This window comes from Sarcophilus harrisii, chromosome 5 (assembly GCF_902635505.1).
Source record: "Sarcophilus harrisii chromosome 5, mSarHar1.11, whole genome shotgun sequence".
In the NCBI taxonomy this organism is placed as follows: Eukaryota; Metazoa; Chordata; class Mammalia; order Dasyuromorphia; family Dasyuridae; genus Sarcophilus; species Sarcophilus harrisii.
The window spans coordinates 96234864-96257184 of NC_045430.1; the positions used below are offsets into that span (position 1 = coordinate 96234864).

Consider the following 22321-nt stretch of genomic DNA (forward strand, 5'->3'; position numbering starts at 1 on the left):
AATAATGATATATTAATGATTAATGATAGAATTACAAAAAGCCAATGACTTTGGGAGCTTTGTTGTATTCTAGGAGAAAGGAAAGAAACTTCTTAATCTAATCTTTTGTTGACCTAGGGGTCCAATAACACTGAAGTGGAAATTAATTCTAAAAAGGAATTTGTAAATGTCAAGAGAAGGAAAGTACAAGACCTCTTTCTGTTACCACAAAACCCACACAGTATCTATACTGTACCTCCAAAAGGCAAGAGAGATGAGATATATGAAAAGGAAAAAAAGGCATGTTTATGCCAGCTAAGCATTATAATATATAACATAACAAATTCCTTTTCTATATGCAATCAAAATATTCACACAAGAATGTTTTTCCTTATTATAGATTGTATTGTTATTTAGGATAACAATGTTGGGTAGGTCTTAAAGTGACTTCTGAATTATATAACAAAGATTAAAAATATCTAGCTAGCATAATTTCTTTCTTTCTTTCTCTCTTTCTTTCTTTCTTTCTTCTTCTTTTTTTTTTTTTTTTTTTTGCTGAAGGTTAAGTTGGGGTTAAGTGATTTGCCCAGGGTCCCACAGCTAGGATGTGTTAAGTGTCTGACACCAGATTTGAACTCAGGTCCTCCTGACTTCAGGGCTGGTCCTCTATCCACTGCATCACCTAGCTGCCCCCATAATTTCATTTTTAACCATAATTTGCTGTATTCTTAATTACTTTAAAAGTAATAATTCATAAGTAGCATATGCTAGAATATAAATTGGAGCATCCTATTCCAAAACACTTCTCAAAAAAAAAATGTTAACAGTATATATCTGTAGACTATAAATAAATAAAGTGGAATTATATCTGGTTTTGAAGTACAAAACTATCATACTTGCCTTAGAAATTATTTATGTTACAGTGATTTTACTGTATTTTAGTTTTGCTTTGGAATGAAGGACAAAACTTTGTGATTATGAATTGCTATATATTCCACCATAGTGTTGCCAAAAGAAGTTATGAGCAGCAGATAATTGGGAAGACCTGGGGTTAAGATGGGCTTTTGGCCATAAGACCTTCCACAAATCACTTAAACTTTTAGGGTCCCTAGACAATGGTCAAATAACATGTCAGAGAATATTTGCATTATTAGAAGAATACTGGATACCAGAGATCCAGATCTCACCTCTCCCCAAATAAAAAAATGTATACCAAGACATTTTTAACCAGAGATCCTAAGAAAAATAATAACCCACCTGTATTCTGGGATCAATGAAAATAACATTTTCGTCATTGGTTTTCAGAATTAGATTTTTAACATCTTAGAAAAACATTTGATATTCTGTATTATTGAGTTTGAATTTTTCTTCTTTAGACAATACCTCCTGTGCAAATCAGCAAATTTGGGAGCTTTCCTCCCAAAGTCCAAGGACCTGGGCCTCCAGCAGATGATAATGCCTTTGGCACTCGAAAAGCACGATCTTCTTTTGGACGGGGGTTTTTTAAGATTAAAAACAACAAGAGGACAGCAAGTGTACCAAATTTGGGTATGTAGGGGCAAAATAAATGCCTTTTCAAATCTCCTTTTTGTATCCACAGATATTTGGGTCACACACATATATGTGTATGGTCCCTATATCCATATGTATGTGTGTGTGTGTGTGTGTGTGTGTGTGTGCGCGTGCGCGTGCATGCCTCCTTAAAGTATGTGCCTAACTGTTCCCCTGGAATTATAAAGATTTTTTTTCTTTAGTTATGTTAGTTTTTAAATGCAATATAATCTTTTTATTATTTATTATTATCCCCAAAAGTAGAAATGAGTAGTTAAAACAAATGGGACATTAGTCTGTCAATATATGCTTTTTGAAAATGGCTAGAGAGATGCTATAATGGATTTGACAGTCTATGAGCATTTTAACCTGCTTCCTTCTTTGTGATTAAACTTTTGAAGCATATTTAAAGACTTTCTATCTTTATCATGAACCATTTTACACCCATTTTGGTAATAAAGTAACTTCATGTTGAAAATCTTAACAAAATCTTCATATAACATTCATGCTATGGAGAGTGGGGAGACAAGTGGGCATGCATTTATTGTACCTTTCTTCCCATGGTATGAGTTTTGCCAATAGGAGTTTTGATTTGTATTTTATTTTGTTATTCCTCGTGTTCTCTGCCATTGTGCCGCGTGTGATTTTATGCATTGTTGGGATATCTGAAGATCGTAGCCGAAGTGCAAGTGCACCTACGTTAGGTATAGTACTTCTGCATGCCAGCCCTGTGCCAGTGCTGTGCTTTTGAATGTAGCTAACCTCTGATTTTGGCCTGTGCTAGAAAGTAGGCTGGCAGTAATCAGAAAACAAGAGTCTTTCTGCTGACATTTTTATCTCTACCCATCTTTTACTAAAAGGAATTTTTCTACTTAATCCTCACCCACAACTTCCAAGCCTACTCTTTGTTTCATTATAACCTGTACTAATGAGATCTCTTGTGAGCGTACCTGTGATAACTTAGAAGCCCAGTCTTCTCAAAAGGTGGTAAAATAGGATGCTAATGTTCATTTAGTAGCTATTATCAGCCTTATCTCCATGTTTTCTTCATCTTGAGTATGTAGTAGCTTAGATATCATTTTGCATTCATTATTGTCATCAAAAACATCCTTAGTGAGAAGAGAAATGATTAACTATTAAACATTTTACCCCTGGCTCTGATCTTTTCCATATATGTTTGACTTTCTAGAGAATTATTGTCAGCTGATGAGAAGTCTTTGGAAAATCCCACAGCTGATACTTTTAGATTTATCTCAGATCTTTTAGGGGATGAGTTATTATTATACATTTGGGGAATTTTTGAAGAGAACTTGTGCTTACTTCAGTGAGTCTCAAAAGATCAAAAGACAAATACTTTGATCACAGAAAGAAGTAAAACTGAGGAGAGAAAATCAGAAAAGGTACCTAAACTTTCAAATAGCAAGACAAAACAGAAAGAAAAATAAAGAATAAAAATGAGATTGGAGTATTATAATTGAGAAAGACAAAAGTAATCTGTTCCAAGGGTACCCCTTTACCTAGTTTAGCTGCAATCGAGGAACTAAAACCTTTCTTTGTTTTTTTCTTATGAGGTTCCCATTTTTATATGTAAACTTCCCCATCTGTGTGTATAAATCAGGGTAGAAGTAGGACATATATACTCAGGAGAAGCCAAATGACCTATCTTGTGCTATATTTTTTAGTAGCCAGACTGAGCACTGCTGTATGTGTTGGGGCTAGGGAGGAAGGCACTAACTTGATCCTTCTACCATCTATTTTCAAATGTTTTTGCCCCTTTCTTTAGATACATTCTGATTTTGTTGAGAGATATATATTGCTTATTCATAATAACATTGTCCTCACCACTTTGCTTCAATAGGAAATGAACCTCTGCAATTTCTCTGATTTTCTTCAAACAGCTATTGATGTGTTTTCTGGATAATATTTTCTTTCCTTCGTAAAATGTACAGTATTACATTGGAGTAGCAATACTCCTTATATTCATGTCTCCTGGGACACCTAAGACTATTGGGAATGTGAACATAAGAAACATCAGGGTGGGCTGCTTTTCCCCAGACCCATGTGGATGGTCACCTTTCAAATTAATCCTTTATCAAAGAAGCAATTTTGCTTTCATAAGTCAATTTCAAAACAATTCAAGAAATGACTTTTGGTATAATTTTAAAGCCTATAGATATCTCAGCCATTGTCTAGATATAAAAAGTAGTCACACGTACATGAGGAGACATGTAATTTGTTAATTGAGAGTTCTTCCAGTGAAAGATCACAAATACATTTGCACTCTCTCCAAAAAACTGCAATAGTCATAATAGAATTCAGTTTTTTCTTAAGTGTTAGATTAGAATCAAATGAAAAGTGACTTTTTACATAATTTTTAAAACAATATATTCAGTATGCATTTATTGAATGGCTGTTAATATGTGAGTCAAAGAGGAAAGTGCCAAAAGAATGATAGAAATATGAAAAGAGACATAGTTCCTACTCTAAAAGATAATTGGCATTATAGAATAAGATAGTTAAATGACTCAGCGGCTAGAAGGTACAGTGGTAAGATTGCTTGCTCTGGAGTCAGAAAAGGGTGAATTAAAATGCAGTTTCAGACACTTAAATAGCTGTGTGAACCTTACGTAAGTCATTGAATTTCTCTGTTTTTACTTTCTTTTTCTGTAAAATGGACATAATAATAGCATCTACCTTCCAAGTTGGTTATGAGGAACAAATAAGATAATTGTAATATAGTTCTGGTACAAAATAAACACTAAGAACATATAAATGTTGTTGTGTTGATGCTATAAAACAGTCTGGAATAAATATTGTAAGTACACAGTGCTACAGAAATTGAGGGACTGATTATTTCTAGACTGATTATTTCTAATTGAAAGAAATTGACTTCTGGAAGATGTAGAAGGTGAGTTTTGGTCTTTTGGAAGATGTAGAAGTTGAATTTGGGTCTTAATATATGGTGGCACATAGGATTCCAGACCACATGCATGGTATCAGCAAAATTGAGTGTATGAGAAAGTTGAAGATGTGCTCAGAAAATCTGGCTAGGGTATATACATTGCAAGATTAACCTGACAATGTAGGTTGTGCTCATGAATGTCAGATAAAAGAATTCAGACTTGACTTTGTAGGGAATAGGAGAAAACAAGCTGTTTAAAGGAGTAACATAATCAAGCTGGTGGCCCTGGGGGGGGGGGGGGGGGGGGGGGGGGGGGGGGGGCGCGGAAGGGAGAAGAGGAAATCAATTTCAGAAGCTACTGCAGTAATCAGAGCAGTCAGTATTAAAGTCCATGCACTAGGGTAGTGATCATGGAATGTTATGGAAAGAATGAATTTGACATATTTCAGACTTAACATTGAGCGAATTTGGTGACTGATAAAAAGTAATAGAGCCATGGGAGAGAAGAGTGAAAAGTTTTTTGTAATAAGGTTTTGTGTAATAGCAATTTAATTAACAGGGGTAGAAATTAGAGCTTGTTTTGGGGGATGAATGAATTAGGGTTTGGGATATTTATTTTTTTTAAATAGCCTTTTATTTACAAGTTATATGCATGGGTAATTTTTCAGCATTGACAATTGCAAAACCTTTTGTTCCAATTTTCCTCTCTTTCCCTCCCACCCCTTCCCCCAGATGGCCGGTTGACCAATACATGTTAAATATGTTAGAGTATAAGTTAAATACAATATATATATGTCCATACAGTTATTTTGCTATACAAAAAGAATCGGACTCTGAAATAGTGAACAATTAGCCGGTGAAGGAAATCAAAAATTCAGGTGGACAAAAATAGAGGGATTGGGAATTCTATGTAGTGGTTCATAGTCATCTCCCAGAGTTCTTTTGCTGGGTGTAGCTGGTTCAATTCATTACTGCTCTATTGGAATTGACTTGGTTCATCTCATTGTTGAAGAGGGCCACGTTATCAGATCATCATATAGGATTGTTGTTGAAGTATATAATGATCTCCTGGCCCTGCTCGTTTCACTCAGCATCAGTTCATGTAAGTCTCTCCAAGCCTTTCTGAAATCATCCTGTTGGTCATTTCTTACAGAACAATAATATTCCATAATATTCATATACCATAATTTATTCAGCCATTCTCCAGCTGATGGGCATCCACTCAGTTTCCAGTTGCTGGACACTACAAAGAGGGCTGCCACTAACATTCGTGAACATACAGGGGACATTTGTTTTTGAAGAGTCATTGAAGATTACTGAAGTGCAAACAAGTAGGAGGAAATTGAAAATGGGGTAGTGCTGAGATGAATAGTCCTATATACAGGTAGAGATTTGGGACTTATCACAGATTTGATAGTTGGTGCCATGGAAAAGGATGAGATCATTAAAGGAGAGCAGAGAGAAGGGAAAAGGCAAAAAAAAAACCTCAGAATTGAACTTTGGGGAATGTCCACAATGGGAATGGCAGAAGGAAAAAGCAAAGGAGAAAAAGATAAGGTGGTCCAAGAGAAAAGAATAATCAGGAAAATGCAGTATCAGGAAGTTTCTCCATGAATGATTTTTAATAGTAATTAAATGCTGCAGAAATGATAAAAATCTAGAAAAGATCATTAGATGTGAAAACTAAAAGAAATCATTGATGATCTTTAAGAGAATAAAGTAGATAGGTTCTAGATATTTCACCAACTCGCCCACCTATCCCCCCCCCCCCAAAAAAAAAGGCATGGCACCTCTATAACCCTTTTAATCTAGGGTTTCTAAGTTATTTTCATTTTTAAGCTAATTTACAATTCAGATAGTTGACTCTAGATAAGAACTCAAGTTCTTGGTTCATCTTTTGGTAGCTACAATGTGGCAACTTTTGAGGATGCCCATAGAAGAGATCGTATGTTCCCGAAAATTAAATAAGGTAATGTTGATTGAATTTCCTCCACAAGTTTTAAATCAATGAGTCTTTTTGTTTTGTTCTTGGAATAGCTGAAACAGAAAAGGAAACTGCTGAGGATCCAGCTCTGGCTGGCTTATCTTCCCTAGGAAAGGATGCAGAGTGCATCAGTCCCTTCCAGATATCTCCACCTTCTCCAGACTCCAAAAAGAAATCCCGGGGTATCATGAAGTTATTTGGAAAGTAAGTGAAAGAAATTTAGGATTCCTCATGAACAGCTCTAGTACTCAAGATCTTTTTTTTTTAATTTCTCACAAATAGCATAGAGAATGTCTCACATATAGTGGAGAGACTCAACAAATATTTGCTAATTTCACTTAAAAAAAAAAAAAAAAGGTATAAATGGACTATTTAACAACTAAGGTTGGAAAGGGTAAGGTACCATTTTAGGTTAGTTTGAGGCATATGGAAAAAAGAGAGGAAGCCACGAGATATAATTTAATTTAAAATGTTCCTCTCAAGATCTCTAAGGTACAAAGTTTTCAGACATTTTACATTGTTGTATCTGTTTTGTCAATTATTCAGACTTAAGAGGAGCCAGTCTACCACTTTCAATCCAGATGATATGTCTGAGCCCGAGTTCAAAAGAGGAGGAACAAGGGCAACTGCTGGACCTCGTCTGGGTTGGTCTAGAGACCTGGGGCAATCAAACAGGTAAGAAAAACAAAACAAACTGGTAGAAATAGTGCTTTTCCAGTCCTATTCAAGTTTATATAGGTGGAGATTGTATTATTTGCTGTCTAGGGGAGTGGGGTGAAGGAAAAGAAGGAAGAAAATTTTGGAATACAAGGTTTTGCATGGCTAAATGTTGAAAAGTATCTTTGCATGTATTTTGAAAATAAAAAGCAATTTTTTTTTTTTTCAAAAATAGCACCTACTCACAGAGTTGTTCTAAGGATCAAATAAAATAATAATTGTAAACTGCTTAGCACAGTGCCTGACTCATAATAAATGCTATTTAAATGTTAGTGATGATTATGATGATCATGGTGGTGGTGGTGATGGGCTGATGATGATGATGGTGATGATAAGTAAAGAGAATGATGTCTTCAATACCTTTGAAGACACTGTTCACTGAAGTGGGTAGCGAAATGTCCATTTTCATTTACATAATCTTTCACCTATTTCTCTTTGGAGGAGGATGATAAGATACTGTGAAAAACTTCTAGATTGGTGACTTAGTTCAGGGATCAAGCTGCCAAGTATTGGAATGTCTTATTGTATGGTATACCTACTGATGCCTGTGAAAATAGAACTGAAAAATTTTTAGGATTTCTTAAATTTCTAAAATAATTCTGTATAGTTTCCTTTTACTTAAACATCACAGTTCTGGGTTCTGTCTTGGGCTGCTTAGTGCGTTTATTGCCAAAAGGAGGGCGGAATTGGCACATGCCTTGTCCAAAACATGGAAACAAAAGTTTATGCCAATGGTAAGGGACTAGAAAGTCCTGTATTCTTTGTCTCATGTATCCTTTGCTTTTTTTAAACCCTTGTATTTGGCAGAGAATCTTTTTCTGTTATAAATGTCTTCTGGAAATTATGGAGTGCAAATATTCTATAGAAAAAAGGTCATCTCTAAACTTTATAAGTAGGAATTCCTTTTGCATGTTTAAATATAGTAAATTAAAGAATTAAAATATTCTCCCTTAATGGTCCTTTAATTGCATATTATTATATTCTCATTTAATTTTTTCTCATTGATTAATTTCTGAAGAGAAAACATAACTGCTAAAGTTATCACAGTTGCATTTAGGTGTATTTCAGTCTTCTGGGGGAGGGATTTGTTCTTCCTATTAAAACTTAAATAAGAAATGGGAAGGATTAAAAAAAGTACCAGCCATTTGCTTGATTGCTTTTTTAAGCAATGTGTTTGGCTGAATGGCCCACACTGAAATTTTCATTTTAAACTTATATTGCTTCAGATTTAAATGAAAATGTGGCTCTAAATTTGGAACTATGCTCAAAAAGTTATCAAACTGTGCATACCCTTTGACCCAGCAGTGTTACTACTTTGCTTATATCCCAAAGAGATCTTAAAAGAGAGAAAGGGACCCACATATGCAAAAATGTTTGTGGCAGCCTTTTTCATAATGGCTAGAAACTGAAAACTGAATGGATGTCCATCAATTGGAAGATGGCTGAATAAATTATGGTATATGAATGTTATGGAATATTATTGCTCTGTAAGAAATGACCAACAGGATAATTTCAGAGAGACCTGGAGAGACTTACATGAATTGATGCTAAGTGACATGAGCAGAACCAGGAGATCATTGTACATGGCAACAACAAGACTATACGATGATCAATTCTGATGGATGTGGCTGTGTTCAACAATGAATTGATTCAGACCAGTTTCAATTGTTCAGTAATGAAGAGAGCCATCTACACCCAGGGAGAGGACTGTGGGAACTGAGTGTGGACCACAACATAGCATTTTCACTCTTTCTGATGTTGTTTGCTTGCATTTTTGTTTTCCTTCTCAGGTTTTTTTTTTCTTTTTAGATCCAATTTTTTTGTGCAGCAAGATAAATGTATGAATATGTATACATATATTAGATTTAACATATATTTTAATATGTATTGGAATACCTGCCATCTAGAGGAGGGGCTGGGGGGAAGGAGGAGAAAATTTGGAATAGAAGGTTTTGCAAGGGTCAGTATTGAAAAATTACCCATGCATATGTTTTGTAATTAAAAAGCTATAATAAAAAAAGAAAAAAAATGTGGCTCTAGACGGCAGTCTCTTAATTTTACTGATCTACTTCCTTCTCAAATAAAGAATCACATTTTATTCTTTGCCTGGATTTATTAAATAGGCTTGATTCAAGGGATGCTGGGTCATCAGTAAAAATAATATTTAGTGTGAAAATATAAATCTGAAACTTTTACATTTGTAATATTTTCATTTTCGTTTTAGTGACTTGGATATGCCATTTGCCAAATGGACAAAAGAGCAGGTTTGCAACTGGCTCTTGGACCAAGGATTAGGTTCATACACGAATTCAGGCAAACACTGGATTACATCTGGGCAAACTCTCTTGCAGGCATCTCAGCAAGATCTAGAAAAGGTGAAAGTTTTTTGCTTTGTTTTATTTTGCCTACCTAAATTATCTTTTGATTTTATATATGTTTATGGTTTTGCAGTGTATAACTAAGATAAGAAAAGGGGAAACCGTAAAGTTTCTGAGTAAGTCTATGTGTCATGTTCCATATCCATCTCATGTGCATAGCATTTGGTCTCTTTGAGAGTAAGGACTAAGCCTTTAAGATGCCACAAAGTCCATCTAAATTAGTGGGGGCATTAAATGTTAAATAATAGTATGACCATAACAATCATGTCGATTTCCTCGCCCCCATTTCCAGTTACCTTGCCTCTTCCATAGTCATTTCTAAATTCCATCTTATAAGAAAGATGCTTCAGATTCAGGTTTCGTTAAACTCCTCTATGTGCTACAGGGCTGCAAACTTTGGCAGGTTCTATCAAGCTGGAAAAGTTTTGGAGTTTTTTGTATGCTCAGTCATAGTCTATGACTGTGTGAAAAGCATCCTATCAGAGATTTTTGTAAAAGCCTATGACCAAAAACTTGGCCACCAGGTGTTGAATTTTTTCGACAGAATTACTCACAAAACCATCTGCTGAGGCTCAGAGAGGTTTGAATCTACATGGGTGGAGGGAGTACCCTTACCAATAAAATCGCAGATTGGTAGTATTAATATTTTGAATAAAATAATGAGGAAAATATTCATTATAGACAGATACTTTGTGAATGAAACCTACATAGAAATGAACATCTAAAATACTCTTAAATTCTGGTGGCCCTGCTTTTTACAAAGTATTTTTCCTAGGATTGAGCTACATGTTTTAATTAGCCAGCAAGATTGAGCTACTTTTATGATTCTGTATAGGTCTGGGATTTTGAAAGCTTCACTTTGGGGAAATGAATTTTCATATTTGTCAAAAATATCCAATTCTTGCTGCTAAAATTATGAAGTAAATTTATCTGTTTATACTTCTAGGAACTGGGAATTAAATATTCACTTCATCGAAAGAAGCTACAGCTAGCTCTACAAGCCCTGGGATCTGAAGAGGAAACTAATCATGGAAAACTGGATTTCAACTGGGTCACCAGTAAGATTTTATGAGTGTTATAAAAGATTTTGCTAATTTTGTTTCTCAAATGTCAGGAAAGTAGACCTTGTTATAAGAATCCTTAATACATATCACATAGTTTTATAAGGAAGAACTAATAATGTTGATTTGTTTTAGGGTGGTTGGATGACATTGGTCTTCCCCAATATAAGACACAGTTTGATGAAGGAAGGGTAGATGGTCGCATGCTTCATTATATGACTGTTGTAAGTAATTCTTCCTCTTTCCACCAGCTAAGCTGTCAAAGCTCATTTTGTTACCCTTATGATGCTATTCATGATAGGATTCTGTTATTTCTAGGATTTAGCATTCCTGACATAATCACAAAATTATTCTACTTTTTTGCATTCATATTTTGTGACTTTCCTTTATTTCCATTTTCTTTTAGAAGTATTCTTCACTTCCATGTGAGTCTTTTTAGACAACTCACCCTTTTTCTTGTTTCCTAGAATTGTTTGTATTTATGTCTTCAGAATTTTGTTCTTGAGAGTGGCATACTCTTGATCATTGTAGAATTCTTCTTGTAAAATTTTAGGTTGATGAATTTACTCACTGGCAATTTTTAATGTATAAATATGGCTTTACTAAATCTCTTTTTCCAGTTCAAGTCGCAGTGATATTTAAGGATAACAAATGCATCTTCTTGCCTTATATCCCTTTGACAGAATTTAGTAAAATAAAAATAATATAAAGTTATAATATCTTGCCATGGATAACAAAGTCCTTGAAGAATGCTAAATATGTTTTTATGTCCTTTATATATCAAGATTTAGATATCAAGATATATCAAGATATCTTTCAAGAAAACTTATTTAGTTAAAGCTAGAATTTCCTTCATTGGCAACCACAGGCAATGAAAATAGGAATGCTCCATGTACTCTCCCTTTTTTTTTTTCTTTTAAAATATAATAAGCAGTTAAAAAACTTATTTTCCTCTCCTTTTTTATCTGATATCTGTTATCAGTAAGGTGTGTCAAGTATGACTTTTTTTATTCCTTTTCACTTACTGCAGGTGTTTTGGGGTATCTTAGCACTGCCTTCAAAAATGCTTTCCCTGAAATAGTCTTTTCTGTGGCATCTGCATTTTAACACTCTACCTCATCATCATCATCATGGCTAACATTTGCACACAGCTTTAAGATTTGCAAAGTATTGCAAACTTTTACTTCCTCCTTCATTTCTCTCCAATTAACACTGTATTTCTTTCTTTCTTTCTTTTTTTTTTTTAAGTTCTATTATTTTTATTTTCCTCATTTTACATTTGAGGAAATGGAAACAAAATCAAATGCTTTGCCCAAGGATTACATAGGTAGTTAATGTCAGAACTTAGATTTGAAGTCAGAGTCTTTCTGACTCCAGATCCCATATCCTGTGTTACCTAGCTGCCTTTTTTTTTTTTTTTTTTTTTTTTTAAATAATTGTAACTTTTTATTGACAGAACCCATGCCAGGGTAATTTTTTACATTATCCCTTGCACTCACTTCTGTTCCGACTTTTCCCCTCCCTCCCTCCACCCCCTCCCCCAGATGGCAAGCAGTCTTATACATGTTAAATATGTCACAGTATATCCTAGATACAACATATGTGTGCAGGACTGAATAGTTCTCTTGTTAGCACTGTATTTCTAAAATTGTTTCAAATCCTCACATGAAAGATTAGAGCCAAATTCTTTAACCAATCTTTTATGGATTGAGTAGAAGGTGGCAAAGATCCAAAAGTTAGGGAATTTTTATGGAACAGCAATAATAAACAAAAGCTATTAGAAACTTCCTTTTTTCACTAGTTAGGAAATGCCACTGATTAGGAGATCTAATTTTCCCCTGAGTATGCTTTTCTTGGGGAGAGGATAGTGTGGTTGCTTCCAGTGGTAGTAAATAGATGCTTTATTAAAAGATTGTTGGTACTTAAGAGACTTTGGAAGTATAGCAGTGGATACTCTACTAACTTGGAGGATTTCATTTTGTGAGAATCTAAGAAAATGGAGAATTTGATTTTAAAGTCTGTTTTTTTCTGATAGAGGTGATATTCTTATTATAATCCAACATATATACTAAGTAATTTTTTCCCTTTTACCCTTCCCAGGATGATTTGTTGACTTTGAAGGTTGTTAGTGTGCTACACCATCTTAGTATCAAAAGAGCCATCCAGGTGTTAAGGATAAATAACTTTGAACCCAACTGTCTACGGAGGCGACCATCAGATGAGGTAACATTTGCTATTGAGGCTAAAAGCACATAACCAAAGTCTGCTTGTTCTTGCCAGGTGCCTGAGAGCCTGTGGTGTGTTTTTTTGTTGTTTTTTTTTTTTTAAAGTTAACTACAAAAACCCTCTAAACCTTACCTCTCAAAACTTTTAAGAAAAAAAAAAAATTATAGCTTTCTCCCATTTATATGTATTGGGTTTGAAATTAGAGAACCTTGGTTAGAATTTCAACCACATTACTTAATATTTACATTACATACAAGATTTAATTTTTCTGAGCCTCAATTTCTTAATCTATAATGTGAGGAGACTGGGTAAGATGACCTTTTAATGTACTTTATAACTCTAAATCTGTGTTGTTATATTACTTTTCTCCATAATGATACTTTTAAAAAAATCTTTTCTTTGGAATTATAGATTATAGAGATGAAAGAGACCTTGTAGGATATATATATATATATATATATATATATATATATATATATATATATATATATATATATATATATTTTTTTTTTTTTTTTTTACCTTGTAGGATATTTAAACTTACTTTTACATTATAGATGAGGAGAGTGAGTCCACCCCCAAAACAATAACAACTTTCTGCTTTTAGAATGCTGGACTAGGGAGTCAGGAGACTTGGATAGTATTGGGCAATTTCTTTTCCCTTAAAACATTGTGTTTCAGTAGGGTAATGTTTTACTGTAACTTTATAAACTTATAGGATGTGTATATAATGAGTGAAATAATGTGAAATACATATGAAAAAGTATATAGTGTAATTTTTAGTAAAGGAAATTAAAATTATTTGTGTCTTTAAAATGCTTTAAAAGATGACTACTTTAATCTTTGTCGTAAAAAACAAATACATTTACTACCCAAAGAGGATGTGTGTGTGGGGGGGTAGGGGTGGTAATTTGATTATATAGACAGGGTGGGAATTATTGACAAAATAGGAAAAGTTAATTAAGGGTAGAACTTGTATGTCAATAAGTAAAAATTTCAATGATTATTTGTTCCCATAGAATAATATCACTCCTTCAGAAGTTTCTCAGTGGACCAATCATCGAGTGATGGAATGGCTACGTTCTGTAGATTTGGCAGAGTATGCACCAAATTTGAGAGGGAGTGGTGTACATGGTGGACTCATGGTAAAGCTGTGTTTCAGTTTAAAGTGTATTTGATGAACACAAACAGTAGGCATTTTTAAAAAATTACACATAGCATGTTATTTTCTCTGTTTTGATCAGTTTTCTAACATGAATTCTAATAGTATTTAAAATTACTTAGTTCATGCACTTGCTGTTAGGGAGAAATATAATTACTCACAGACAACTTCAATTTTTAGAGATCTTCAGGGGAAAAATCACAGAATTTTAAGAGTTGAAAGTGGCCTGGGTCTAGTCCAACTCACCATATACTGAAGGAATCTATGCCCTTGTTCCCCAAACCTGACAATTGCCATCTGAGTGAAGACATCCAAGGAGAGAGATGGTGATCTCTTCTTACCTAAGTTGACTTTGTTCCCTACATGGTGCTGAGAGGCCAGATATCAGAGACTGTCCTGAGTGCCACACTCCTGGAGCACCCCAGGGTATTCCCCACCCAGGTGCTTCTGCCTTCCACCTTTTATCTCCTTAAGGTATTAGGAGGACAGGGAAAGTGAGTAGAATAGTGTTCTTTCCAGAAATAATGGTAGTCTTGATTTGATTGTAGGTCCTAGATCTTACAAATTTCCTTACTGTTACATTTTAGTGGATAATAATCTTTTACTCTAAGGATACTCTTCCCTATAGCTAGTTAATGTAATTGTGAGTACAATTTAAATTTATTTCCTTTTCTTGGCCTATTTGGATTTGTATAATACCTAGCCACTATTCTCCATGTTAATACTCTTTGCTGTATTTAAAAGCTTTTCTACTGATTATGTATGTATAGACCCATGCTGCACCTTGAATATTGGTTTTTAATGTCATGGACAAAAATTTGTTTACAGGTTTTAGAGCCTCGTTTTAATGTTGAAACAATGGCTCAGTTGTTAAACATTCCACCAAATAAAACACTCTTGAGACGGCATCTGGCCACCCATTTCAACTTATTGATTGGTGTTGAGGCTCAACATCAGAAGCGTGAGACAATGGAATCACCTGACTATGTACTTCTAACAGCTACTGCCAAAGTGAAAGTAAGTTAAGCTTCCTATCACTGAGTATGTACAAGCAACCAAGATTACATATGGAATCTCAGAGCATCCTGTTAAATAGGGCCTTATTCCTTTTATGATAAAGAAGAATAATATTAGTCTGTACCTGTTATATTTACCTAAATAATGCATAGAATAGCATTTGACATATGTGAGCCACCAATCTAAGAGATTTTAGTCATTGGAACTTTTATTATTTCACCAAAATTACAAGGTGCAAGCCTTAGTGAAGTGTGTTATAATCTCTATTGCTGTGTAGCTTAGAACAAAGTATTAGACAGTTTTTAGGCTCTTATCCAGAAGATAAGAAGGGCACTTCCTTGTTTAATAACAGCTGCCTGATCAACTTCATCAGTGAGTTAATCAGTAAGATTTCAAGAGGCAATCAACAAAATGAATTATATTTATTTTGAAGAATGAATAAAAATTACACAGGCTAAAAAACTTTTATTAGGAATGTCTGCCAATTTAAGTGCATTCTTAAATGTTATCAGATTCATGTCCAGTTCAGGCTATTTCTTTCTCTTCTAATTTTCCAAGCAAGGTACTTTTAATAAACTTAATGGAGATAAAGATCTAAATGACAAACCCTTCCTGGCTCCTTGTCCTTACCATCCAAAGAAAGGAAGAGATATATCAGATACTTACTTGCCTATCCCTAAGGATTATTATGAAATTTAAGACAAAACTCATTTTTCAACTTTGGGTGCATGAAGCTAGTGACTTTAATCATAAGTTTCTTATCTATAAATGGCTCATACTAAAATAATGAATAGATCAGGTCAGTGATCTTACTGAATTACTAACTTCACATTTTTCTTTTAAAGCCAAAGAAACTTACTTTCAGCAATTTTGGGAATCTGAGAAAAAAGAAACAAGAAGAAATGGAGGAATATATATGCCCAATGGAATTGGGACAGGCAGCCAAGAAAGGATATAATTCTGGTTTGGATATTTGTCTTTATGATGATGACGATTTAGACAGACTAGAACAGGTAAATGAGATTGTGAATTGTTATTCAGATACTACGTGGCATATGAGTTCTAAGATAAAAAGTTATAATGGTACTTATGTTTTGATTAGAACTTATTAGTAACATTTCTCTGCTTATTAGATAGATAGTAGATCCTAATAATGCTATTAACAGATATTATTCCCAGCACAAATGTTAAAAGTTATTCTCTCTCTTGGTAAATTTATACAGCAGCTATTAGGTAGTACTGTCAATAGAGCCTATGGCCTAGAATCAGGAAGACCTGAATTCACATCTTGCCAAACAAACTCACTACCTATTTAGCCAAAGGGGGGGCAAGTTATTTAACCTGTTTATTTCAGTTTAACTGAAAAAAATGGGGATAATAGGATGGTTGTGAGGATCAGATGAGATATTTGTAAATCACTTAGTTTAGTGCCTAGAACATAATAGGAATTAAATAAATGCTATTATCAACATAATCATATGAATAAGCATTAAGCCAGAGATATTCAGATTATATCTATGACCTTTTCAGATTAAAAGGAAATCATGATCATTCAACTTAAAAAAAACTATTTGGTGTCTTTATCAAAGACAATAGAACAAACACTGCATTGAGGGATCTATCATTGTAATCTTTTTGACTTTTCTTATTTATTGATACATTTTATATTAACTAATAAAAATATTCTTCCTTATAATTATATCCCTGTAGATACAGTTTAAATCCTTTTCCTCTTCCTGTTCTAATTATTGATAGTTGGTTCAGTCACCTTTCTCCTTGTAATGATCTTCACCCAGTCAATGAATAAACATTTGGTTAAGGGCCTATATTTAAAAGCTCTTCTTAGGATACTAATTATGTGTGTGCACATTGATGTTTATAGAAGTCATTGCTTGCTATAGATTAATTCTGGGAGAAAATACTTGTGTGTAAAGGTTGAATTTGCCCCATTTAATATTACTACAGTCTCCTCTGGATCTAAGTCATACCCACACCTATTCATTAGGTACAGTATGTAGTATTACTATTAGATTGTTTGTAGTTGCTACATTTGTCTGAAATTCAAATATCTCTGAATGATTTATTTCATGCAGATGGAAGATTCAGAAGGAACAGTAAGGCAAATAGGGGCATTTTCAGAAGGCATCAACAATTTAACAGTAAGTATCAAACATACTTGAATCCAACAAATCTAAGCTTTTACAATTCTTGAACTTTTGATTCACAAGTATGTTTCTTATTCTTTGTTTTCCAGCATATGTTGAAAGAAGATGACATGTTTAAAGACTTTGCCACACGTTCTCCTAGTGCTAGTATTACAGATGAAGACTCCAATGTGTGACAGTGATAGCTGGGTACCTATAAGGACTCCTCTTTTCTGTCCTATTTCAGAAACAGATTCAAGAGATGTGTTGGGCTACAGATTGTTCATTTTATCGTGCTCACTTCTACTTGTTTGGAAGTGATTTTTTTCTCAAGGGGATAAGGAAAGGGGTGGGGCAGGTGCCTATTCTGAAGTTGCCATGAACAATGAAACACTGTTGAATGATAGTATAATGGTTTTTACTTTATTTAATGTACAATTCTGTGATATATTTAAAGTATTGCTTTTTAAATGATGTTACTATGTTGTTCTTCACATTGGTGAATGACTTTGGAAGAAAATGGACTGTTAAGTATTCCGTTTCATTTACTGTGGCTTTTTTAGACAAAAATTAAGTGATCACTGGTAAATTTCTAGACATCAATACATAGAATTCCTTTAACAACTTAATATGTTTACCTGAATGTCACGGTTATGTCCTTACATGCCTTTTTACTATTGCTATCTTATTTTTGTATATTTTTCTAAAGCATGTATTCATACATTAATCACAGCAAAGAGAACTTTTATTTTATGGCATCTTTTCATATAATACCATTTGCAAATGTACCAACTGGCTCCTGGAAAGATTAGACTTTCTGAGCTCAAGACTTTCTTACCTTACCAAATGCTGACAAGTGTTGACCATTGTGACATAATTAGTGATGAGTTAAGTTAGTGAATCTGAAATCCCCAAGAATTATTTTTCTACCATGGGTTGGAGTATTATGTAACTTAAGCTTTTGACTTCAAATCCTGAATTCTTTCACCTAAGAAGAAGAACTTGAGGGCTATTTTTTATTCTGCAAGTAGAATAGCTTTTAAAAAAATTATTATTCCAAAGGAGTTATTTAGAAAGAATTTCAAAATAAAAAAAAAAAACTTTATAATATTAAACTCCTTATTTTTCTTCTATAAACACATTACCACAGCAAAAACCTACCAATAAGTTGTCTAGTATATTTTAATTATAAACTCTCCTGTTACCAATGAATGGAGCTTTTGAAATAGTTAACTTCCTTGAAGTTTAATCCCAAAATAAAGTTCTATCCAATCAGTTCAGTATTCTTATACTACTGGAAAAGTAGTTTGTGATGTCAATTTTGTTATATTAAATGGAGCCCAAACTGTGCTATGGTATAGTGGTCCTATGTTTTTTGGAAAGAGAAGAGAAAATTTCAAATAAAATATTTCCTACCATTACAATTTTTTAAGATTTGGAAAAAATTTTGACCCAATAATGTATATACATAAATTGTCATGCTAATTTACTCCTTTCTTCAGTAGGACAACTTAGTAAATAACCCTGTTCAAGGATCTTAAGATTAAGGGAGTTCATAAATACTATTAGGATATATGAATTGCAAACTTATTTAATTATCAAAGACATAAATTTTTCATTAGTCACCAGGAAATTCTTTCAAGTCTTATAGTTTTAGATTATTTGTAACTACCATGAATTGATCAGAATATTACCTTTAACCCTACCAAAAATTTTTTTTGATAATGGCATCAGAAACTGTTATTAATGTACTGTATTTTAATGTAAATTCAAATAGCCATTCATTTTACTTATTGGAAAATTTACCAGCTTCCTGTTATGGCTCTAAATAACATCTGGAGAATAATATAAATGCCAAATTAGCTTCATTTAGTGCAATCTAGCTAACAATTTTTTCTTCAAAAAAAATTACAAAACAGCATGCAATACTGGGTATTTCTATGTAAAAGTCAATTGGAAATTTCCATATATTCCAATTCTTAGTCTTTTTTGGAATTTTTTGACAACCTACATGCATTATTTTTGTGAAATCACTAGAAATATAGAATACATGCCAAAGAATAGAAGTGTGAGATTATAACTTGTAATGTTTTACTGCTAATAATAAAAAGACCTGATTGTGGGTGGTCGTAGTGCAAGGGAGTACAAATATAAAAAAATAACTCATTGGCATGAGTTTAGAAAGTAAAAAAATACAATGAAAGGAAGATTGTAAATGGAATTTAGGTGTTAATATGAATTCAACTAAAAATTTGAAACTGTTAGGAAGGAAATTTAGAGAGTATAAAGTAGATAAAAACAAAGGTATTGAATTCTAGAGAATCCTGGATGCTTTGTGTGGATGTTAGTTACCAAACCTTGTTTAACCAGTCTGAGTCAATCCAAACAGAATACATCCAGATGGCAAGCCAGGAAGCATAATTTATCATCTTCTGCTAGGATATATAGTCTTTACTTTAGAGCTAGAAAAGAGAGATGACCATGTACAAATAACAGGTGCAACTTAATGACTACCTACAAAATCTGTTTTGTGAAAAAAAAAAAATCTATCTTGACAGCATCTCATTTTGGAAATTTCGAAGTAATTTATTGCCAAGAAGATGGGCCAGAAATCATCCCAAGAAGTGACTCGGGAGGACAAGCTTGATCTCAATGCTATGTGTAACATTTTTAATCAAACTGTGGTCCATGCTGCTCAGAAACTGAAAGACTGTCTTGGATTTGAAGAGCTTCAAAATAAACTGTCCCTAAATTCCAATGCATTGAATGAGATCTTTTAAATTCATTTTATTAGTTTCTGCCATAAAAATGGAATGGATAAGAAGATTACTACAAACAAAATGACCAAGAATCAGGCCATGTTGTTTAGGACTGATTGGATATGGACATTCTGGGGCTCTTGTAAGGAAATCCTATTTCAACTGTTTATACAGACTTTACAGATGTCCACGGCTCTTCACATTGAATCTAATTCCTGTGACCTGCTCAACAAGGATGTGGTGTTAGATGTGTATACTAGTGGAGGGGGGGAAGGAGATCGATTTGAGAAAATGGAAGAATTCTGTAATTTGATAGGTGAGGACTGTCTGGGTTTATTTATCATCTTTGGTGTGCTAGGAACGCCTGAAGGCATCAGAGGAGTTCTCTTGGACAGTATTGAAAATAAGAAAATTCAAAACTGCCTATCAGGAGAAAAGGCTATAAAACATCTTAAATACAAAGAGCTGTCTATCTACCAAAGAACTGTTAGAAAAGTACTTGCATAAAAATGATAAACTGAATAAGATAAGCAAGGTTTATATTAATTTTTTCTCAATTTTAGATTAGGTAAGCCAAGCAAATATAAACCCATTTGTCAAAGCAAAGGATTTTATTCTTTTCAAGCATAAGAGCATTTAATGTGTCAGCATTAATTAATGTATTTATGTGTTAAATGGGTTTAGAACAGCATTGTATCAAGTGATAGATTCACTTCTTTTGGTGGCAAATAAAAAAATGCTAAGCTATGTTCCAAATGATTGTATTATTGTGATTATGAAACAGGAAAAAAAAAAAAGCATGAAAAAACCTTCAGGAAAAAAAATAACCACGTAACTTCATGTAACTTTTGTTCATTTGCCTAGGAAGCCAATAAAACAACTTTGAAAGTTTGCTTTTCAGTGAAGGTGTGACTGTTATTTGAAATAAGGTTAAAATTGTATTTACCCAAATTGTCAAGGGTATATATATTTTCCTTTGTTAGGAGGTAGGGTGGGTGTGAAAAGGTGAAACAAGTTTGAGCTTAAGAAAAGTATATGGGGCAGCTAGGTAGCACAGTTATTAGAGAACCAGTCCTGAAGTGAGCAGGACCTGAGTTCAAATATAGCCTCAGACACTTAATACTTCCTAGCTGTGTGACTCTGGGCAAGTCACTTAACCCCAATTGCCTCAAGGGGAAAAAAAGTATACAAACCACTTTGGGATCTTACACAAAACTGGGCAAAGATTTACTTTTCCTGTATATTATGATTGTCCACAGAATAGACCTGAGGAAAGGAAGAATATACCTTTTTGAAGCTACTTGAGGAAAATGAGGACCCAATAAGAGAAAGAACTTGAACTCAGATCCTATGACCCTGAATTCTTGGGCTTTTTCCAAGTGTATATGAATGATGCAGATTTTTTGAAATCTCCTTAATAGAGATGGCATTATATCTGCCTTTTTATTTTTTTAACTAAAGCTTTTTATCATATGCATGGGTAATTTTTAAAACATTGATCCTTGTAAAACTTTTTGTTTCAAATTTTTCCTTCCTTTCCCCCATCTCCTCCCCTAGCTGGCAGATAGTACTTTATATGTTAAATATGTTGAAATACATGGTAGATCCAATATACATATACATATTTATACAGTTACCTTATTGGACAAGAAAAATCAGATCAAGAAAGAAGAAAAAGAAAATCTGAGAAAAAACAAAATGCAAGCAAATAATAACAGAGAGAGTGAGAATGCTATGTTGTGTTCCATACTCTGTTCCCATGGTTCTCTCTCTGGGTATAGATGGATGTTTTCATCACTGCACAAGTGGAACTGGTTTGAATCATTTCAGTGTTGAAGAGAACCATGCCCATCAGAATTGATTGTCATAAAGTCTTGTTGCCATGTATAATGATCTCCTTGGTTCTGCTCATTTCACTTGTGGGTCTCTCCAAGCTTCTCTGAAATCATCCTGCTAGTCGTTTCTTACAGAAAATAGCATTCCATAGCATTCATGTACCATAATTTATTCAGCCATTCTCCAATTGATGAGCATCCACTCAGTTTCCAGTTTCTTGCCATTACAAAAAGGGCTGCCACAAACATTTTTGCCCATGTGGATCCCTTTCCCTCCTTTAAGATATCTTTGGGATGTAATCCCAGTAGAAACACCGCTGGATCAAAGGTTATGCACAGTTTGATAACTTTCTGAGCATAGTTCCAAATTGCTCTCCAGAATGGTTGGACCCATTCAAAGTTCCACCAACAATATATTAGTGTCCCAGTTTTCCTACATCCCCTCCAACATTCATCATTATCTTTTCCTATCATCTTAGCCAATCTGAGAGGTGTGTAGTGATATCTCAAAGTTGTCTTAATTTGAATTTCTCTAATCAATAGTAATTTGGAGGACCTTTTCATGTGGCTACAAAGTTTCCATTTCTTCATCTGAAAATTGCCTGT

General features: G+C 33.8%; 2 protein-coding genes across 9 annotated transcripts in view; both read left to right on the forward strand.

The window, feature by feature from the left end:
• Window positions 1–20678, forward strand: part of PPFIBP1 (PPFIA binding protein 1) — a 187793-nt gene extending 167115 nt beyond the window's left edge. For 4 of the 8 annotated variants that reach the window (XM_031938061.1, XM_031938062.1, XM_031938064.1 and 1 more), the window contains 13 exons: window positions 1356–1527; window positions 2202–2234; window positions 6470–6620; window positions 6963–7091; window positions 9358–9508; window positions 10458–10569; window positions 10708–10796; window positions 12673–12795; window positions 13818–13943; window positions 14789–14977; window positions 15823–15990; window positions 17071–17136; window positions 17232–20678. In XM_031938061.1, the coding sequence (XP_031793921.1) occupies window positions 1356–1527; window positions 2202–2234; window positions 6470–6620; window positions 6963–7091; window positions 9358–9508; window positions 10458–10569; window positions 10708–10796; window positions 12673–12795; window positions 13818–13943; window positions 14789–14977; window positions 15823–15990; window positions 17071–17136; window positions 17232–17318 (1596 nt within the window). In that variant the 3' untranslated portion in view covers window positions 17319–20678. The remainder of the gene's footprint in view (window positions 1–1355; window positions 1528–2201; window positions 2235–6469; window positions 6621–6962; window positions 7092–9357; window positions 9509–10457; window positions 10570–10707; window positions 10797–12672; window positions 12796–13817; window positions 13944–14788; window positions 14978–15822; window positions 15991–17070; window positions 17137–17231) is intronic. The other 4 variants (XM_031938063.1, XM_031938067.1, XM_031938069.1 and 1 more) reach the window with 1 other exon arrangement.
• REP15 (RAB15 effector protein) lies at window positions 19697–20780 on the forward strand. The gene is given in 2 exon segments (XM_003775336.4): window positions 19697–20326; window positions 20328–20780. Coding segments are annotated over 2 exon segments (726 nt in total). The 5' UTR covers window positions 19697–19721; the 3' UTR covers window positions 20449–20780.
• The last annotated feature ends 1541 nt before the right edge of the window (window positions 20781–22321 follow it).